The 20867-nt window shown below is 44.6% G+C and overlaps 3 protein-coding genes and 1 long non-coding RNA gene across 6 annotated transcripts; 2 read left to right on the forward strand and 2 right to left on the reverse strand.

Moving 5' to 3' along the window:
* The first annotated feature begins 147 nt into the window (after positions 1 to 147).
* On the forward strand, positions 148 to 1665 carry LOC1271688 (UPF0184 protein AAEL002161). Its single transcript, XM_310454.4, has 2 exons — positions 148 to 585; positions 661 to 1665. The coding sequence occupies exons 1-2, from the start codon at positions 447 to 449 to the stop codon at positions 867 to 869; spliced, it is 348 nt and encodes a 115-aa protein (XP_310454.3). The 5' UTR covers positions 148 to 446; the 3' UTR covers positions 870 to 1665.
* Positions 1666 to 1897: 232 nt separating this feature from the next.
* On the reverse strand, positions 1898 to 2755 carry LOC133392084 (uncharacterized). Its single transcript, XR_009765450.1, has 2 exons — positions 2246 to 2755; positions 1898 to 2109 (listed from the first exon to the last, which is right to left on the reverse strand). It is a non-coding gene; the product is annotated as an uncharacterized LOC133392084 (long non-coding RNA).
* Positions 2756 to 2902: 147 nt separating this feature from the next.
* On the forward strand, positions 2903 to 7337 carry LOC1271692 (vacuolar protein sorting-associated protein 4). Of its 2 annotated transcripts, none has more exons than XM_310453.5 (5): positions 2903 to 3135; positions 3371 to 3614; positions 4480 to 4856; positions 5772 to 6482; positions 6558 to 7337. In XM_310453.5, the coding sequence occupies exons 2-5, from the start codon at positions 3479 to 3481 to the stop codon at positions 6657 to 6659; spliced, it is 1326 nt and encodes a 441-aa protein (XP_310453.2). In that variant the 5' UTR covers positions 2903 to 3135; positions 3371 to 3478; the 3' UTR covers positions 6660 to 7337. The 2 variants fall into 2 exon arrangements, with proteins under 2 accessions (XP_310453.2, XP_061497995.1); XM_061642011.1 differs by having other exon boundaries at positions 2934 to 3135; positions 3374 to 3614.
* A 1161-nt stretch (positions 7338 to 8498) lies between these two features.
* On the reverse strand, positions 8499 to 19003 carry LOC1271682 (vesicle-associated membrane protein-associated protein B). 2 transcript variants are annotated; one of them, XM_061648624.1, is made up of 5 exons: positions 17778 to 19003; positions 15875 to 16027; positions 15569 to 15802; positions 15210 to 15367; positions 8499 to 12052 (listed from the first exon to the last, which is right to left on the reverse strand). In XM_061648624.1, the coding sequence occupies exons 1-5, from the start codon at positions 17833 to 17835 to the stop codon at positions 11795 to 11797; spliced, it is 861 nt and encodes a 286-aa protein (XP_061504608.1). In that variant the 5' UTR covers positions 17836 to 19003; the 3' UTR covers positions 8499 to 11794. The 2 variants fall into 2 exon arrangements, with proteins under 2 accessions (XP_061504608.1, XP_310452.5); XM_310452.6 differs by having other exon boundaries at positions 15554 to 15802; positions 17778 to 18987.
* Between the last annotated feature and the right edge of the window lie 1864 nt (positions 19004 to 20867).

Raw genomic sequence — 20867 nt, forward strand, 5'->3', positions numbered from 1 at the left:
AATGATAATATTTGAATTGTGCTATGAATTATGGCGTATTTTGTTATTACAAAATGGTCTTTAACCGTTATTTCAAAAATCCTCCTCAGCACGCAATGTCATATATGTATTAAACTGTAATTTTTCAACAGCACGTATAAACGTACAACCGAATAAAAGGTACCCGGGTAAACGGCGCTCCACTGTAGTTGATTTTTTTAAACCTACCGAAAACTACCGACATTTTGGTGCTCCTGCCGATAACCACAAAAATTATCTGGCCACACTGATTATCCGATCCATAACAAATCATCCCCCACCATATCAGTCAGGTGATCAGGGACGGAAACGCATAGCTAAAACCGATCGAAAGGAAAACAATTCCCCCCAAACCTAAGACCCTAGCCACAAGAGGTTGAAAAGTGTACCGACCGTCCGTTCAGTCAACCGGAACCGCCAACACGGAGATGCCGCCGGAACCGAAGGAACTGAATCCGCCTCACGGAAAGGTCGAAGACGAGCAGCAGGCAAGCGGCAGCTCGGCCGACGAAAGCGATCCGCCAGCGAACGAAGAGGAGGAGATCGATCTGGAAGGCGCGACCGAAGGTTAGGCGGGGAGTCAAATGTCCATGTCGAACCGTTTTGCTAACATCCATACCACACGTTCTTTCCGGTCCACAGAAATTCTGGAGCTGAACGATCGGCTCGACTCTCTCAGCACGGTGCTGGACAGTATCGAGCAGCAGAACGATGACCTGCGGTCCCAGATACTGCTGCTGCTCGATTCACAGCGCGAGACGCTCAAGTCGTTCAAGGAGGAAAACAGCCGGATCGCCGCGAAGGGCACAGCGGACCGGCCGGACGGTGACGAACCGATGCAGGAGAGTTAGGAAGTAACATGGGGCGTGCAGTTGTTTGTACTGGCGGGGGTTCGCTACGTGGGTTTTGTAGAGGTAATCATTCCAGGACAATGTTTCTGTATTTTTTGTTTATTTTCTGTTTGTGTTATCGGCGGAACTCGGGCCAGGCCATGCGCAGGCCTTCAAAGTCCTGTGCGACCAATTGAAAACCGTGTGTATAGAATAAAGTAGGTTGCTGCCCAAAAGGAGCTATTATAAAAAATTGTACATTAAGCTTTCCGCTAGCGTTCACGGGGACCACGGGTAACCTATGCTGCGAAAGTGGCACAGTTGAAACAACAGCTTTTTGGATAGCGAAGTGTGACCCGGGCGAGACTTTAGCAAACCTTAGGAAAGGCCAAAAAATTAAAATGAAAGTCGAGACAGTGTCCGTTGAAGTTCTGAATTAAATGGTTGTTTGGCTTATAAAGACGTTGAGTCTCGCGACTGCATTCGTCTCTCTCCTGAATTAATTCGGGAGTTTATTCAACAAAATCGGTTCTTCTAGACTAACATGTTTGAAAGTGTTGAAACGTGTTCGTACACCTTTTTTAGAAGAATTGGTGAGTGTATCAAAATATTTATCCCTTTTTGAAAATCTATTATTTGTTTTTTTTATGTTCCTTATGTTTCCATATGCAGCTAATGCCTCAATCCTAATCCGTGTTGCTTACACTTATCGATGAGCTCAAGAAATGGGCCGTTCCCAAAAAAAAAACCCTGTTGTTTCAGCCGGCGGTACTGATTTCATGCGATAAATAAAAGAGTATTTTAAAAACTTCTCAAAGCTAACCGTTGCACCCGCCACGTTTGGTTATCATTTAAAATTCGCTTACTACTACTTACTTATACTACTCGTCTTAAAAATGGCTGTCCTTTAAAAATTTGGACGCTTTATCCCCGCTTTATTTATTTAAGTGTTGGTCGAAATCGATTCCAGCTAGCGACGAAGTTTTCTAGATAGTTCCGGATAGTAGGTCCTAAATCAGTTTCCGGAATCGATTCTGAAATCGGCTCCGAAACGATCCATTCTCATGGATATTCCTGGACTGATTTCGCTTCTGAAACTAGTTATTTCAATCCAAAATTGCGATTCCAAGGTCGATTCCGATCCTGGAGCCGATTCGTACTCCGGAATCGATTCCAGCATCGGAATTGGCTCCGGAATTGGCAGTCCTTTGATCTGCATCCTTTCGTTTCACGATGGCGCAAGTTGCAGAATTAGAATTTTCTGCACGAATCATATGAAATAAATTATAATACAATTAAAAATAAAGTGTATAAAATTAATAAATATAATTTAAAAAGCCGTAATCATTTGTATTTAAGCGATTCGAAAACGGAAATTTTAACAGAATGGAATTTACCTTGTATTTCACAATTTATAGATCAAATTAATCAAATGTGCAGTATCATGTATCTCGTGGATTACCTGTATGCGATTAAATCCAAACATCAAATGAAAAATAAAAACCACTTAGCGGGAGGATTTCATTGATTCTTCCGCCCAAAACATCCTCAATCCCAGTAGAAATCGAGAATACTAATAAACCGTTGCTCAATTTGGACGATTTGCAAATAACCATGCAGATCGGAAATTTTGTTGATTTGCCAGGCCAAATCGAATGAAAACTCCACACCAGTCAATTTCACCAGATTAGTTCACACGATTTGTTGTTGCTGTATTGGTGGAATAGCATCCGCCAAACAAAAACACGTGTATAAGTGTACAGATGTACGTGTCTTCCAGATACAAAATACAAAAAACCAACCAAAACCCCTCAAAAACCCCTCGCTCGAAACGTCCAAAACCTTCGCAACGCCTTACAAAAAGCCTCGCCAGAGTGCGAACAACACTCGCTTTTGGAGCACTGGCGAGCTCGCGAAAACCGGATTTTACCCTGCGGGCTTGACTTTACGCCGCCCTGTCACAAGGTGCATGTATTTAGAAGGTGAATTGTTACAGCGTTTGGCGGTCACCATCGTTGGGCATTGCTATGTCAAATTGCATACAAATTTATATACCCCTCCCTCCTTGTATTGTTCTGTCAAGTTTGGCAATTTGCTCTGGAGGAATCCACCTTGTCGTATCGATACACCTTGGTTTCGTGCAAGAATTTCAACGCCTTTGTCAATTCCGCCGTCTCCGTCACGAACATTGTTTATTACTTGCTTGCGATTGCTTTTCAGTGCCTTTTGCTGAAATATCACCCTTTCCTACACAGTGCTGGGCGGCGGATTCCTTAACGCAATTCAGGTACGTTTGCCGGACGAGCGACGCGCAACACGGCCACCGAAAAAAGGGACAACAATGCCCGAAGCATAGTCGCCGTACACCAACACCACCATCTGCATTAATCTGATTTAAATCGATGGCATTAGTCATACCGTCATTGATCTGTGCATCACAATTATGGGGCGAAAGAGAGAAAGAGCGTGTGTGTGTGTGTTGTTTTAATTGTTACCGTTCCCGTTGCCTCCGCTACTTGCAGCAGGACGAAAACAATTTGATCGCCTCAAAGCGAACGGGGGTTCAGTGCCTGGTTGTCCGGACCATACCACCACGGAGTTGGACGCGTAATCGTGCGCTGGGCTGAGCGATGGCGTCCAGTTCGACCTTGCAGAAGGCGATCGACATCGTGACGAAGGCAACGGAGGAAGACCGGAACAAAAACTACGAGGAAGCGCTTCGCCTCTACGAACACGGCGTAGAATACTTTCTGCACGCGATCAAGTGTGAGTTTTTCGGCCCCCGGACCGTTGGGAGAGGGGGGGATGAATGGGAGGGGTTTTTTTGGGAGGTTGTTGTTGTTGTTGTCTTAACCCCATTGCTGCTGCCGGTCAAACGATCTGCATTCAGCGGCGGATTAACCGGCGGGCGGCTTAACCGTGCGCATGAATTTGACAGCTGTTCCATCTTGGCTAACAATCTCGAATCGACTCTTGAAACTTTATGAATCTTCAAAGAATCACAAATCTTCAAATATTCATGAATCTTCATCTCTAAAGATGTATCTCTATGGATTAATCTCTTAAGATTCTTCTCCAAGGATTTATCTCTTCAGATTTATGTCTAAGAATTCATCTCTTAAGATTCATCTCCTAGGATTTATCTCCAAGGATTCATCTCCATGGATTTCTATCTTAAGACTCATCTCCAATCTCCAATAATTCATGAATCTTCAACGATTCATAAATCCATTAAAATTCACATATCTCCGGGGATTCATGTATCTTTAGAGAAGTGTGATTTAAAAAAAATTGAATTTACGCGATCCTACGATATTCGCACGACTTGCAACAACATTTCCGTCGTCGGTTTAAGTCTCGCATGGACCGTGTCCCCGTAGCAAAACAGAATATCTAGCTGCGTGCTACTAAGAAGTTTCGAAAGCCTATACAGGCTGGCATGATCTCGTAGATTATTACGCCAACAAGTAGAATAAGAATATGCTCAAGCTCTATGAATCTTTTGAGATTCCTTTAAATTCATTCAGATCCATGAACCTGAACCAGATTTACCCAACACTAGTCCCGAGCAGCCCGAATAATCGACATTCAACCACTGTACAATATTCTCCATTCAAACACAAACACACAGATGAAGCGCAAGGTGATAAGGCGAAGGACTCGATCCGAGCGAAGTGCTTCCAGTATCTGGACCGGGCGGAAAAGCTGAAGGAATACCTGAAGAAGGGCAAAAAGAAACCGGTGAAGGACGGGGACGGTGCGGCGAAGGATGACAAATCGAAGGGGAACGACAGCTCCGACTCGGACTCGGACGATCCGGAGAAGAAGAAGCTGCAGGCGAAGCTCGAGGGTGCGATCGTGGTCGAGAAGCCGCACGTCAAATGGTCGGACGTGGCCGGGCTGGAAGGTGCCAAGACGGCGCTCAAGGAGGCGGTCATACTGCCGATCAAGTTCCCGCATCTGTTCACCGGCAAGCGGATGCCGTGGAAGGGTATACTGCTGTTCGGGGTGAGTGGCCGTTTTTTTTTTGTTTTTTCTTGTTATAGTTTAACTAGTTAATTTGCAACTAAATTTCAAAGTTTTCCTTTACTCTAAAAATTACGCCGAAATTAATGGCCTCGAAACCCTATTCAAATGAGGTACTAATGACGACCCCTGAAGAGACTTAAAAGCAAAAGAAAACCTATATATCCTTACACCAATATATTAGCTTTTCCGGGTCAAGAATTGCACACTAGATAATAACGGTCCTGGACCTAATATTGAACCTATACCAGCCATGGAACGGATACTGAATCCAAACCGGTCCAGGAACCAATACTGGTTATACCGGTCCAAGAACTGAACACATGAACCCATACCTGCCCTGAAGCCTGTCATGAATTCATATCGGTTCTGCAACCTATCACGAACCCATACTGGCCCTTGAATATATAATGATCCAATATCGTTTGTGGAATCTATCCTGAACTCATACCGGCCCTGGAATCCATCATGATCCCATACCGGTCCTAGAACCGATCATGAACCCATACCGATCCAAAAATAGCTCCCGATTTCATTTTTTATGAATCAGTATTTGGAACTGTTCCCTATTCAGATTCGAAACGTTTCATGTTTTGTTTGTTTTCTTAAAATTCAATCAAAGGTGAACGAATTTGGTTTTGGCGCGTTTGTTTTCTTAAAATTCAATCAAAGGTGAACGAATTTGGTTTTGGCGCAAAGTAAATCGTAATGTAAGCCTACTCAAACGTTTCCTTGAAGTTTCGATCATTCCTATGGCAAGGCTGTAGATATTATGTACGCGCACACATTTACTAAATGTTTGGCCTTTTCCTACTCTTTGTTGGTTGATTTTGATTTATTTGGTTTTCTATTTTTTCTGTGTTGCTCTCTTCCATCCTTGCGCGGTCGAACGAGCAGCCACCCGGTACCGGTAAATCGTACTTAGCGAAGGCCGTCGCAACCGAGGCCAACAACTCGACCTTCTTCTCCGTGTCCAGCTCCGATCTCGTCTCGAAGTGGCTCGGCGAGTCGGAGAAGCTCGTCAAAAATCTGTTCGAGCTGGCCCGCGCCCACAAACCGTCGATCGTCTTCATCGACGAGGTCGACTCGCTCTGCTCGGCCCGGTCGGACAACGAGAGCGAGAGTGCCCGGCGCATCAAGACCGAGTTCCTGGTGCAGATGCAGGGCGTCGGCAGCGACAACGACGGGGTGCTGGTGCTCGGCGCCACCAACACGCCCTGGATACTGGACTCGGCGATCCGGCGCCGGTTCGAGAAGCGCATCTACATCCCGCTGCCGGACGAGCACGCCCGGCTAGTCATGTTCAAGATCCATCTCGGCAACACGGCCCACACGCTGACCGAGGACAATCTGCGCACGCTCGCGAGCAAAACGGACGGCTTCTCCGGCTCGGACATCTCGATCGTGGTGCGGGACGCGCTGATGCAGCCGGTGCGCAAGGTGCAGACGGCGACCCATTTCAAGAAGGTGAGCGGCCCGTCGCCGGTGGACAAGACGACGATCTGTGACGATCTGCTGGTACCGTGCAGTCCGGGCGATCCGGGCGCGATCGAGATGACGTGGGTGGACCTGCCGGGCGACAAGCTGTTCGAGCCGCCCGTAACGATGGTAAGCGGAGGAGTATAGCGCACCGACGGCCACCACTTGCTCATGACTGTTGCCTTGTTTGATCTCTCGTTTCAGAACGACATGCTGAAATCTCTGGCCAGTACGAAACCGACCGTAAACGAGGATGACATGAAGAAGCTGGACAAATTTACCGAGGACTTTGGCCAAGAGGGTTAGGCGATTCGAAAAACAGAAGATATTCGACTGTGTGTGTGTGTGTATTTGTGTGGAAGAGATGGACACAGGGAGAGGGAGAGAGAGAGAGAGAGAGGGGGAGGGGAGGAAAATCATTAGATAGAAAGGATTTATTGTCTCTTTCAAGGTGAGCGCGCGAACGGGTTAGAGATTGTGGCAGCAAAGTCTAAAGTCAGTTGTAACGCAAGGAAAGGCGCGCAGGCAAAGCGTACGTGTGAGTGGTGGGTGTGTATCTGCGTTTGTGTATGTGTGTGTATGTGTGTGTGTGTATCGAGGCACCGGGGGGATAGCGGACAAGGGACGAACGGCAAAACACAACATACATCATCCATCACGCAAACACTGGATTTATGCAAACGATTATTAAAAATATTCTTCGTTAGAAGCAAACACCACTACACTCAACTGCAAATACACAACCACACACACACACACACACGTGCGCGTGCGGGAGGAAGCATAAAGTGGAGAGAAGAGGAACAAAAGTAATTAAAACTCTAACACTATCGACTCTATATACATGTATGGAAACAAACAAAAAATCCCGTTGATCTATGTATCATCATTTCAAAATAATGCCTTGCCGTGTAGCAATACTGGCGCGAAATAAATCTGTTATTTTCTGTTAATGCCGATTTACAACCGAATTGGCGGCGCATACGAGACTTGATCGTTCTTGTGAAACCAAAAACTTGGCAAGGACGACGTTTACATGCTGGTGCTCGGGCTCGGTGTGGTATTTATGTTGCATTTACCGTTTGCATTTCATACCTTATTACCCTTTTTCCCCCGTCCTTTAGAGGAGGTGTAGCTGAGCCTACGTTAAGAGCCAGGGAAAAAGCGACACAGAGAAAGAGAAGGAGAGAGGCAGTGGTAGATTTTGTATTAGAATAATAATTTTCTTCTGATGCTTATTTCTGTTTGATCAAGTTAAGTTTCGCTTCCATTTTAACTCACTGAAAATTTACGCAAGTAAAAACAAATGTAAAAACTTTGAAAACAAAGCAAGCAAAAACAAAACTTCAGCTTTCCTGTTGATGATGAAATAGCAACATTTAATGCGCCTACTACAGGGTTTTCCAAGTCAATTTCGAATGTAACCATTGTTATTCACCGCATGCAAAATGTTATTCCACATCGATCTGACATTCTATTTCCATCATAATAATTTTTAATTTCTTCAGCATGATTTTCAACACGGCTCAAGCTGGATTGAGTTTGACAGTTCTTTGTGATGTGTTGAAAATCATGTGTTAATACTGAAATTCCATTTTGAAGCAAACGCACCATTTGACAGCTATTGAAAAACATCTTTCAGGTGGTGAATAATTATGTGCACATTCGCAGGTGACTTGGAAACCCCTGTAATAGAGCCCCCAACAACGAACAACTGTAGTGGGTGGGTGGTGATTAACGACACAATACCAATACAGGGTTTTCCGAGTCATTTTCCAATGTCTACAACATTTTTCATTGCTTGCGGGAGATCAACAACGCTGCCAAGTGTTGTATTTGCATCACAAACATTTTTCAGTTCTTTCGCATGATTTTCAACACAATCACACAAGCTTTGGACTGAATGGTCTCTGTGATGTGTTGAAAAGCATGTGGAAGAATTCAAATGTTATTTTGATGCAAATATTACGCGTGACAGCTGTTGAAAAACATGTGGCAAGCGATGAATAATGCTGTGCACACAGGAGATTGGCATGGAAAACTCTGTATTATACGTATCACACACACACACACACACACACACACAATGAATTCATTCATTCTGTAGTTTTCTCCGCTCGAAGTATGTAGACTACCCACGGTAAATATGTTTTGGGTTTTATTTTGCAGTTTTAAATGTCAGTATGTTTTACAGAAACAGCAATGATAAAGATTGTTTTTGAAGGCCCTCCTCCACACCTAAACTGCTTGTGAATATTTGTTGTCCATTTTGTTTCGGTTACTATATTTACCCTTCCTTTTTGCTTGGTTTGGTGGTTTTTGTTTCACCAATGTTTACACTTTTGTCCGATATTACTGGAGCTAATGCTCTACTGAATGTTTTCTTTTTTCGTTCTCTCTCTCTCTCTCTCTCTTAGGATTTGCGTGTTCGTTTTTACCCGCGTTTCGCAAACCAACAATCAATGTCGTGTTTTGCATAATTTATTTATTTTTTCCATTTTCTACTCCTTTTTTCTCCCCCCGGCCGTTATTAGTTTTGCTATCGCCTGCCACCTTTCCCTTTATTCTGCACACTACGACGGGCTGAATAATGCAGCGCCGGTTAAGGTTTCGCCCCGATTTTACTGACTTTTCCGATCGATTTTACTGATTGTGTTCATGCGCCACACCTCGTGTCTTCATGTAGTCTGCTCTCGTTCCACCTCGTCCTTTCCTTCCACGCTTGGCTCCTTCGCGCCGTGCAATCTACTCTAGCCAGCATGTGACGGATCGAAACACCGTTTTCGTTTGCTCTCATTGCTATTTGAATACGGCCCGGTTTCTGCTCAGCATTCCATGGTAACGTTTCTTTCCAGTGCCTAAAATAAAGCGTAAGTGTAGCTACATATTGCGTACAAAAACGAGGCTTAAAGCAAAACATCGAGCCCATTGAGGGCCCATGAACAACTATAAATTGTCCTATTTTGTGTATGTGTGTGTGTGTTGTTTTAAAATTATTTTTCATTCACCTTTCATTCCCGCTCGACCCCGGGGAGAAATGCATTACACCGTCTTACTCCGAAACGATCGTTTATGTTCCTTTCCTTTTTCTTCCAATTATTTTAGCTCTAACCCTGCAAAAACCGCAAACCAGAACAAAACAGACCAAGATAGTCTCATGGAGGCGAGTTGTTTGTTTGTTTGTTGTAATGTAACGTTTATTGGGACGATAATTCAATTCATTTGGTAGATTTTGAAGTTTGTACATTTCTTTCACATGCGAAATACGAAACAGGAGCGGCGCGCACAAGGATGCGGTTTTGTCCTTCAGGACCGCCCCTTGCTGCCCCCGCCTGCGTACAAACCAATGCGTACAATAATAGTAAAGAGAGAGATAAAAAAAGAAGAGAGAGAGAGATAAACAGGGTAACATTCGTAACAAGATGGAACAAGGGCAAAGGAAAGCGCGAAACGTGAAGAAGCGTACATAATAGTTAAGAAAGAGGGCTTAGGTAAAACAAAAATTCACCACAACTTAGAGTAAACTAATATAGGGCTAACATAAATCCCGCTTGATTGCTTTTCTACATTACGCCGTGCGCGCGTTGCTGCTGAGTTTTTGCGCATATTTTTTTTTTGTTAAATTTTGCCCAATTTGTTTATGCATTTCTAGGATGCTTCAACACCTACGTTTATTTGCGTTTATATCATCATCATCATCGATAATCGCTCATCATCATCATCCGGCCTCATCAGCCCTCCATTCCCATCAGTATCCATTACCACCATCTTGCTCACCCCGTGCTTTCGCGTTCGCTATTAATCGTGCATGGGTTTTCTCCTTGTCACCTTTCATCTGCTGCCCTATTTCTCTCTTACTCTCGAGTCTCTACTTGCTTCCCTGCTTGCTACCTGCTATTTTCATATACTTTTTTTCTTTTTTGTTCTGCTTCTTCTTCTGCTCCTAAGTGTTTTTGTCAGGACAGTTGCTGATCTTCTTATGATTTCCCGTGTGTTTTTGTTGTGTTGCCGTTTTTTGCTCTTTTGCACAATTTTCTGTTTCGGATTAGTTCTTTCTTTTAAGTTAATGTTTAGGCATGTTATATTATAATAAGCTGCATTTAAGCTGGTGTGTGTGTGTTTGTGTATCATGTTTTTTTTCTTCTTTTTTTTGCTACCAAATTCCAAATTTCCTTCCCAACACGAAATATATGAGTGTAGAGTCTCTGTTTGCACTTGTCCTGTGTATCTGTGTGTCTTTGTTTGTGTGTGTTGTTTTTGTTTCGTTTTCTTCTGCTATGGGTGCATAACTTGTTTACTTTGCTAGCTTAATGGATCTTGCCAATTTCGCGACTTTGATGCTAAAGGAGAGAGAGAGTGTGTGTGTGTGTGTGTTTGTGGCGTCGTAGTTTTCGCGCGTAGTGTACCTCACATGCTTGCCTGCTTCCTGTCAGCTCTTTCGCATCGCATTCGAATTTTCCCGTATTTTCCCCACCACCTCTGCTTCGTCCACCTTTCTCTGCTGTTCGCGGAGCACACAAAACTATCACCGAGCCCTGATCCAGTGTATCCATCCTTTCTCCTTCCCCACTGGTGCCTCCTTCCCAGGATTGTTTAGCGACACGACGACGCTCTTCCCCATCCTCCACGGCTCTTTAACGCCCTTCCCGTACCCCCACTTTTTTTTTAATAATCGTGTTACGTTCTTATATGGAAAACAAATAAACAACAAAAAGGAAACGGGCAGCGTTGGCCGCGTACCCATTTTAAATTCCCATCTCCTTCCCTTCACACCATTATAGTATGATCGCGCACTCCTCCCGCAAACCGTGATCGTTGCGTTTGTGTTCATGTTAATGTATGTACGTGTAGGATGCGTGGATTTGTCTGTGGCTGCAGTATGTTGCGTGTGTGTCTTTTTCTGTTGGGTCGCGCGTATTTGTTTGCTGCTCTCATTCTCACGCGTGGTTATTCGCTGCACAGTTACTCTACTGCACAAATGGCGCGCGCGAGCGTTTGCTGTACACATGTTTTTTTTTTGTTTTGCTTAACCTCTTCTCTTGGCTTGTTTGCCGCGTGTTTTACAGTGTTTTGAAAATCGAAAATCGAACCCAAATTGCATCCACTCGGAGCAGGGGCGCGCGGCCGCTCGCGGCAGGATTAAACACTGTTGAGACGTGGGCTTTCTCAAAGTGCGCGCTTGGCGCCTCGCCTGACAACGCTCCGGTGGCTCCTGCTCCTGCTCTCCCCCCCCCCCCCTCCCTTTGCTCCGTGTTTGCGCGTCCACTTCTCATGTGTTGCTGCTGTTGTCTCCATTCTTCCACTTTCCACTTTCTATCTCCAAAACCGCATCACCACCACCCACCCACCCACCCGGAACACCGCGGGGCCATTACATCTCGCTCGCTCGTTACCCGGGGGCCCGCAGTACCCACCCACATTCCCCTTCGTTAAATTAAACTTTATTTGCTGCTCTCGCTGACCATGCTCTTGCCGATCAGCACGCCGACGAAGCATATGAAGATGGCAAAGGCCAGCGCGTACCAGCTGTCCAACGACGGAATGCGGCCGAGCTGGGGCGGCGGTGGCGAGTACGGATTCTGATAGTGCACGGGCACCGACTGGACCGGGACCGATTTGGCGGCGGCAGTAGCGCCGGCCGGCGACGACTGCTCTTTGGCTCGCCCTTCCGCTTCCATGTGGAGCTGTACAATTTGTTCCTGCAAAGAGGCGAGAAAGGAAAGCATACCGGATTAATGCAATGACGGACAGGGGTTCTTTTTTTTTAAACGTTTCGATACATAACGTACAGCGCCACAAATTAAAAAAAAAAAGATACGCCTAACCTTTTAGCTCTTAAAACGCCACCGCAAGCGTGGTTTTGTAATCGCACGTAGTTTATCGATTATTCCTCTTTGCCACACCACTGCTTTCCTCTGTGCGGAGTAGTTGTGCTGGGTCATAGTGTAAAACGGCAAAGCCAGACAGTGGCAACATGTAACACCCCTGAGACGAATCGTTTCACCAAACGAAAATGGGAAAGGCATCGCAATGTTACGCGCGACCATATGAACCGTGCATAGCAGCTTAAATTAAGGCATTTTTTTTGTTGTTGCATGATTCAATAGAGCTAATGACGTAATTATTTTAAAAAGAACTCGAAAAATCAATACAAGCTCCTTTAATAGAGGTACGCTTATTGAGCAAGAAAGGTGCGACCAAGTGAGCCCTTTGTTCGCTCATTTAAGTTCATTTAGTGATCATGATAAAATCAGTGGTAGGCCGATACCGATGACAGATTCAACGGGCAATGGCGTCTTCTAATAATAATACAAAAAGAATAATCTTTACTAGCCAACAGGGTTTTCCAACTCACTTGCGAATGTGCAACATGATTATTCACCACCTCTAAGATGTTTCTTTCAACAGCTGTCGAATGGTGTATTTGCATCAACATAAAATTTCAGCTCTTACAAATGATTTTCAACCAGTGCTGTAAAATGTTACTGACAATCTCATAAAAAATGGCCAGTAGTGATACTCAAAACGATTTCGTGTGTCCATTACATGCTTCGTGAGCATTCCATTACATTTTAGCATTCAACACTTGGCCAGTCACATTTGTCATGACTTTTTTTTTACTGTGATCAGTTTTGCAAAATGTCACTGACATAGTCATGACAAATGCCGGCTGAGACAAAATAATGTCAGCGTCTCGAGCTCTAATGTGATGATCAGAGGTGATACTGCAACAGTTGTTGTGATCATCGCATGCTTGGTGATATTTTGTGCAACAAACTCTTGGGCAGTCACTTGAGTGCTTGAATTGAAGAATTGAGTGCTAAATCAAATGTCACCAAGCCTGTGATTGGTCCACCTACTGTTTGAGTCCCACCTCTGATCATCTCAGTTGTGTATGTGACCGGATTTGAGCTTCATTTCAGTCATGAGTGTTGGTGAATGAAACAGTGGCATTTGGCAGCACTGTTCACAGCCAGAAAAAGTCATGATTATGCTTGTATCAGCATTAAGCTCAGCTTGTCAGAGTTTCGTGTTGGACTCAACTATTCGCATGTCGTGTTCGGCTTGTCATGACGCACTTTCATTGAGTGATCAGCAATGAGCATCAAGAGCTACCACGGATATGTTCATTGTTTTCGTTAGTGAACATCTCACGATGCTAATGACATTTTCCAGCACTGTTTTAACACACAACAAATAACCGTCAAACTCAATTAAGCGCATACATGAAATATATAACATAGAGCATACACGTCTAAAGTATTGCTTCAATATCAACTTTCTTGCATTTACGTACAGCTCTACAAAAGTAACTGTTTTATAGGGTTATTCCAAGTCAGTTTCGAATGTAAACATTGTTATTCACCGCGTGCAAGATGTTATTCCACACCAGCGTGATGTTTCATTTCCATCATAATAATTATTTAGTTTCTTCTGCATGATTTTTAACGCGTCTGAAGCTGGATTGAGTTTAACAGTTTATTGTGATGTGTTGAAAATCATGTGCAAAAACGGAAATTTCATTATGAACCAAATACACCGTTTAACAGCTGTTGAAAAACATAGTTCAAGTGGTGAATTATTAAAAGGATTAAAAGGAAAACTCTGTAATGATGTATCCTCTTCAAGATGATTTTTTTAATACTTTACCGTTCGACAGTCCCGTCATATTTCATTCATTTCTTGTCTCTTCAAGGTGAATTTATCCCAAAAACAAATGTTCTCATATGTACCATAATATTCCGATTCTCCGACAGATTCGAGATTTCCGACAGTCTAAATTGTCCAGGATACATTTTTGGAATGGCAGTTTACAAACATTTTCGGGCAAAAGAGGCCAGATGTTTTCCATGGTTTCTTCGATGTATTCATTTTAATTAATTAATTCAATAATTCGATTAATTCATTTTCGGCAAGACGAATATCGCTGTAAGCTGCAGCGTGCTTTCAGAGTTACCTTATTCAGAGTTGAATGTAATTTATAATTTCTTACTAACTTTACGCTCACAAACTGAACGCGTTCGTCCAGAGCAAAAAAGATTACCTAGAACTGATAGGCTATTTAAAAAATCGTACAAGTATTGGAGTGGTTTTAAAAATGTTCAGCTTCTCTGAAGCATCAACCACCATGTGCTGTGAAAAAAAAAATCAATTCCAAAGCAAAAAAAGGCAAATCACATCACAGTACAGTATCATAATCTATAGTTCATACGCCTGCCAAACTTCTGATGATGTTACCAGGGGGTTTTCTAGGGGTCCTCATAGTTGAAGGACACTTCCTTAATTCTTTCTTATGGGAAGTGAACTTCATACGATGAAAAATGGACTTTATGGCACCCTGTTTGGACCTATTGAATTCTTGGAAATTCCTATTGGATTTGTCCAGCAAGGGTGCTATTCCCATTACATTAAGTTCATTTCTATGAGAAATGAACACACAGCTATGAGAACTCCTGGCAATCCTGTAAGGCCAACGTTTTGGTCTAAATTGTTTCATCGATTCGTTGTTCTAAATCGAGCACGAGTTACTTCTTTCCAAGCAGCACCATCACAAAACTCGTTACAACATACGTAAATTCTTCTGCTACCAAAGCTGAAACAAATTACAAAAGTCAGAGCAATTTTGCATTCCATGTGCAATGCCAGTAACCAGTGCAGTCTTGCGTGGATTTGGCCTTTAGTGTCATTTGAATTATGTAATGGTTGAAAAAAAAAAATGAATTCGTACGTTCGCTCTGATGGTATGCCATCATGGTGCAAATTTTGTAGAACTGGCAAAACATCTTCTCTGCGGGCCATCCAAATTCGAAACTGTAAGAGGCCTGCGCCGCAGAATCGATCGCTCGTTGCACTCACCCGTAGCTGCAAATTTTCCTGGCGCAAAACGCTTTCGTTGTCCCGCAGCTTCTTGATCTCCTTCAGCAGGGCCGCCTCCGACTGCAGCTCGTCGTCGTTGCTCATCGCGTTAAACTGTGCGTTTGAGAACTGTGCATTGCCTTCGTTGCCTGCCGCAGCTTCGATAGGTGACGGGAAATATACAACAGCAACCAAAAAAAAAAGGTAAAAAAGGACACACAAACACACACACACACAGGAAGAAAGATTTGATTAGAAATCCGCGTTGGCATATACAACATGAGAAAAAAGGGGAAGGGGGGGGGGGGGGACGGAATCAAGGCCAGCTGGGAACTGGACTGTACCGTTCGGTTGTTTACTATTGGGTGCGGCGGCAGCAGCAGCATTCGATCCGTCCGTCGCCTGGGCCGGCTGGTTGCTGTCCAGCGGGCATTCGAACACGCACCGCAGCTTCGAGTCCATCAGCTTCTCCGGGTACTTCTTCCAGAGGTCCTCCAGGTTGATGTCCTCATCGTCCGGCTTCACCATCGACTGCACCATGAACTTGTGCTTGTTCTTCTCGTTCGAATCGAAGATGAACGGCTGTAGGACGACTGCAGGAAGACAGGCAAGCGATGGAAATGTAAGTCACTTTTTTTTTACAGGCTGAGCTAAGTGTAGCTTACTGGCTATCTCCTGTGATTCGCGGGGTTCCAGTAAGCCACAGTTGGGCCGCACGCAGTACTTCTTCGGTGCGGTTGTTTTGATTTTGAAATAGATATCATGGTCGGTCGGATTGGTGAGCCGCATGTACGACGCAACAGCAGTCCGGAACGGGCCTGGAAAAGAACCAAAGAGAAAGAGACAGAGAGAGAGAGCAGCATGAGCCACAAAAAGGAGAATATTAGTAAAAAACGAAACACAAAGCACGGCGGACAATAACAACAGCTCTTATGGACAATTTAAAAATAATCCTTCCCACGTTTACCTAAAGAAAAAAGGATTAAATGGAAAAGCAGTGCGCGTTCCATCACACCCTCCTCTTCCCTCCGCTGAAATGCCTGATGCATCCAACCATCTTTGCCTTAAAAATAACCACCCCCTTTTCCAACCCATATCCTTGCTATCGTGTGCTTGGGTGTGTGCGCCATATGTGTCCACGTGTGTGAGTGCGCGTGCGGGCGGGCTGTTCCTTACATTCCGTTATTTTTTTTTTCTTTTCTTCCTTCTGCTCGCTGCTGTGTGATGGTTTTGATTGCAGTCCGGCGCTGGAAATCGAAAACCGATCTCTTTGGGTTGATTGCGGAGCGCTCAGGCATTTTGAGAGCACGTGTGTCTTTTAACACGGAAGCCTTTTGGGGGGCTGGCTTTCATGTTTTCATCCCCTTTCTCCAACATCCGGTTTTGATGGTAGCTTAATCGGTGTGCTGGTGTGTGTGTTGGATATCAGGATGGCCTACACTCGCACACACACACAGACAAAGAGCAGGCAAACCGTTGTCACAGGAATTGATTGGAGAGAGCTCGGTTACCGTGAAAGCAAAAGGGGGAGCAAAAAAAGGAACACACACACAACATCCTTTTTGCTGTAGGGTAGGAAGGGGGATCGAAGGCGGGGGTATGAGACTTAAGTAACGTTTTTCATACTTTTTTTCGTGTCTTCGCTCAAAAAGAAAAAAAGAAAAAAAAAAGGAAAATATGAACACACTGCACTGAAGGAGCACACGATGCGGAACAGGGAGCGCAGCGGTTACATATGGGTATTTATATATATATAAATATGCGCAACATAGTTCTAACCTCCACTCATCGAAGCTCTCCTGACCAACCCCTCCCCACTGACCCCGCCACATCCTTCCACACAATGGCACACTGTTCTCAGCGCACACACACACACACATATGCACACAGAGAAACATAACTCTACACACACACACATACAGACACACGGGCACGTAGTGCGCACATGATGATGGAAGTCAGGAGAGCCGGGGGCTGATTTTCCTCGAAATTATGAACATTTTGGGACCCGACGGAACACTTTTTCGGCCGAATGAAATCGTCCGGACGTCGTCATCCCTCTCCCCCTCTCCCCCCCTCTCTCTCTCTCTCTCCTTTTCGAATGCGCGCTCGCTGCTGAAAGGTGCTGCGTCACCGCTTATCACACACCGCCGCACCCCTTTTTATCCGTTGTTGCGGCCGTACGGGGTCAACGCTTCTTCCTCTTTCTTTTCGGCCGTGTGGCCTGAAACGGGCTAGCTGCTGCGGTGCGGCCATACAATCCTTTTCCCCTCTCCCTTCCGCTTCTAACACCATTGCCGGACCACCCGTTATTGCACCCTCCACCCCCCCCCCCCCCCCACACCCTCCCGCACCCCCACCCATCCCCGGGATTTTGTGTGTGCAGCGGGCAAGAGATGATGATGATGATGGGTGGCGCCGCGCGTGTACGTCATCTGCGATTGTTCTTTTGGCTAGAAAGAAAAAATAATTACACGGCAAAAGAAACCTCTCCCCCCCCCCCTTCCCTACGCACACGCCAAATTGTGGGTTGCGCGGATGCGAATAACCCCTGTGATCGGTTCTTACCCTGGAATTTGAGCTCGTTCGCCGGTTCAATAGTTAGTAACTGGGCAGGCTTCGCCATATTTGAACCAGGTTTGCAGAAAGGCCACACACTCTACACACCACAGAGACGCGCTCGCACGCACGCAAGTAAGTGTTCGATTTTTTCTGCTTCCTTCCCACCGCGTTTGACGTTCTTTCGCCGCACACACACACACACGGGCACACGCTCTCGCTCGCCCTTGGCTCGCTTTCTCGCTCGGTCGCAGAGCGCACACACGCTTTCTCTTTCTTTCTACCTCTTCCTGCTCACGGAGTGTACGCGTGTGTGCGTGTGTACGTGTCGTCCTTTTGCCGGAGTTGCGGGGATGGGGGTTCCTCGTTTCCTGGTGGGTTTCACCCGATGGTACGAATGCTGGCACAGCAGCGGGATTTGGGATATTTTAGCCCTATCGAGTCCCGTTTGTTCCCAGGAGACACCAAAAAAAAAGCACACACACACACACACGCACGCGATTAGTCAACAGTTTTCGCTGGGGACGCAATAATCTTGCAGTGGACAAGTTTTCTATGCCCACACACACACACACACACACTCACAACACACAAACACGCACGCTGTCTGCCGTCGGTTTCCCGTTTCGCTTCCTGTCACAGTGTGTAACGCGCTTTTCACCCTGTACGTCCGAAAGTGCCCAAGGAAACGCGCAAGTTGGCAGCACACACTACGGCTCGGTGCGGCTTTCGGAAATGTTCACGCAAATAAGCTGCCAGCGCGTTCGTCACAGACCGTTTGGCGTTTTACGGAAAAGACACACACACACACCACAAACGTATACACAACACACTTATACAGGCGCGCCAGCGCAACTTGTACAACACACTTGAGGTCCGCTGTGCTGCTCGCCGCAGAGGAACGATGAGAGCGCTGCTTTTGCCCAGGAGATGCGGAATGATCGAATGTGTGCGTGTGTGTGTGTTACGTGGTTCGGTTCGGTTTAGCACCAATCAAAACGCGGAGACAGCGTTATAGCGACGAATGTCATGGGCCACTCTGGCAGTGAAACGTCTGTTGCGTACACTAGCGCCACCCAGGCCAGATTCCAGATTGATCTATTCCGTTGGCCTGTTTTTTTGCTGGTTGCTGGTGTTGTATTAGTGCCAAGATTGCTGCAAATGTACACAGATGATGGTGGCGCGGTCGTTAGATTCACAGGTAGGCTATAACACGAAGACCCGACTGACAAAACGAGTTGACATTCGAGCGAGCGATATGAAGAAATACGGGAAACCCAGTCAGACAAATCGGACTTAATTTACCCCTATCTTACCGCTAAATTACCGGTAATTTAAGAGTAATTTAATGGTAAATTAGCAGTCGTTAATTTACCCATTCGAGCGGTTTTGACAGATCCTATTCCTTCCTCTATTTTGTTTTTTTTATTTTTTTCGGCCAAATTGTTAATAAATAACACGAAATTTATTATATTACAGTGGTTATATTCAATCATTTCCTTAACTTATACAAACGATTAAAATTTATTTTTTTAGCAAACTCGACTTGAACAGCCGCTTCACCCGGAGAAGGTGCCCAGTCAGACAGCCTACTGTTAATTTACCCATTCGAGCAGTTTTGTGTCTGTCATAACAGTAATTTAAGAGCAATTTAGCAGTATGAAGTGTTGTCATTTGTTGTCAGTGAAAAGATATAAATTAGAACAAAAATAGCATTGTTTTAAGGATATTTAGTGGAAGAAGACGTCGCGGGTGTGTTTAAAATTGTAAAACGTAAAAAAACAGCCGAGAATTGCGTTTATTAGTGCTATTTGGCTATATTTATTAGTACCCAAGGACCGTAAAGATATCAGGTCAAGTTATAAGCCCGTTTTGACAGCTAGGTGGAAGAAGAATCGACGAAGAAAGCTGACAGTTAGTTTTCCGCGTTTGGCGAACGCTTCAAGTTCTCGAAGGAAAATTTCCATTTTAAATCACGGGCAGTGTTCTAATAAACTAAAATATTCACCCAAATTGATCTCCACCAAATATTGACCATGCAAAACGTAAACAATCCATCAATACATATACAAGCGGAAAACCATCTGTCAAAATCGGAGCCCAGGGGAGGGATCGCCAAAACCGCTATAACTACACCTCATTATACATTCCACCTTGGGTGAACCGCAAAAAGTAGCATTACAATGCGTTACATTTCGTCTGTCAATTTTATCGTTACGATGGTTTTTCGGTGCGTCTGGCGGCGGCCTCAAACACGAACTGGGTGGAAGCGAAATGTTCTGTTTGGTTCACTCGAACAAACCAGTTACCCGGCGCTCTAGCAGCAATCGAACAAGACATCGAACATGACAAAAGTAAAGGGATTTGACATGTTCGATTTGTTGTTCATCAAATCGAACATGTCAAATCCCATATATTTTTCATGTTCGATGTCGTGTTCGATTGCTGCTAGAGCGCTGCCTTAGTGTTATTTTTTCGGGGAAGTTCGATACCTTTACTGTGCATAGCTTGACATTAAAATATTTCCGTTAGCTTCTCGATAAATAAAATTGGATTTCGGACGTTTTCACCATTGTTTTACATGTTAATTATATCAACTACGTAAAGCATGCATACAAACCACAACTTTTTTTTAAATTCATTACAAAAAAATCAATTGAACTTACAATTCCAAACAATATTAGAACGATTTAGGGCCGTGGCAACGCTTTTTCGCATGCGATTTTACCGGACGGCCTGTCAAATCCTTATATGGGATTTTGACAGATAACGCCTGACAATAAAACCGCACGTCCGTCGTTATCTGTCAAATCCCATATAAATCTCATCCGATTAAATCGTATCCGATCAGCGTTGCCACCGCCTTTAGGTAATGGTCAGAACTTCGCCGCATGCGATTTTGCCGCATGCGGCAAGAAAAGAGTTTTCTCAATTTTCTAGCTTTTCAAGGTATTATAATGATATTTTGTTGTTTCTTTATAAAGATAATCATTCATTGATATGATTTTAGGCATTTGACATCTGAAATAAAATCGCATGCGGCGATGCGGCAAAATCAAATGATTTTGATTTTGCCGCATCGCCGCATGCGGCATATTC

This window comes from Anopheles gambiae, chromosome X (assembly GCF_943734735.2).
Source record: "Anopheles gambiae chromosome X, idAnoGambNW_F1_1, whole genome shotgun sequence".
NCBI classification, from domain to species: domain Eukaryota; kingdom Metazoa; phylum Arthropoda; class Insecta; order Diptera; family Culicidae; genus Anopheles; species Anopheles gambiae.

Bases quoted from the DNA above. Each gene is read 5' to 3' on its own strand.
- LOC1271692 (XM_310453.5), top strand. From the start codon at position 3,479: ATGGCGTCCAGTTCGACCTTGCAGAAGGCGATCGACATCGTGACGAAG. The intron at 4,857-5,771 runs GTGAGTGGCCGT...TCGAACGAGCAG, and splicing joins AGGGTATACTGCTGTTCGGG to CCACCCGGTACCGGTAAATC. The intron at 6,483-6,557 runs GTAAGCGGAGGA...CTCTCGTTTCAG, and splicing joins TCGAGCCGCCCGTAACGATG to AACGACATGCTGAAATCTCT.
- LOC1271682 (XM_310452.6), bottom strand. From the start codon at position 17,835: ATGGCGAAGCCTGCCCAGTTACTAACTATTGAACCGGCGAACGAGCTC. The intron at 16,028-17,777 runs GTAAGAACCGAT...GTTCTTTTCCAG, and splicing joins GAACGAGCTCAAATTCCAGG to GCCCGTTCCGGACTGCTGTT. The intron at 15,803-15,874 runs GTAAGCTACACT...GTCTTCCTGCAG, and splicing joins CGAATCACAGGAGATAGCCA to TCGTCCTACAGCCGTTCATC.
- LOC1271688 (XM_310454.4), top strand. From the start codon at position 447: ATGCCGCCGGAACCGAAGGAACTGAATCCGCCTCACGGAAAGGTCGAA. The intron at 586-660 runs GTTAGGCGGGGA...TCCGGTCCACAG, and splicing joins TCTGGAAGGCGCGACCGAAG to AAATTCTGGAGCTGAACGAT.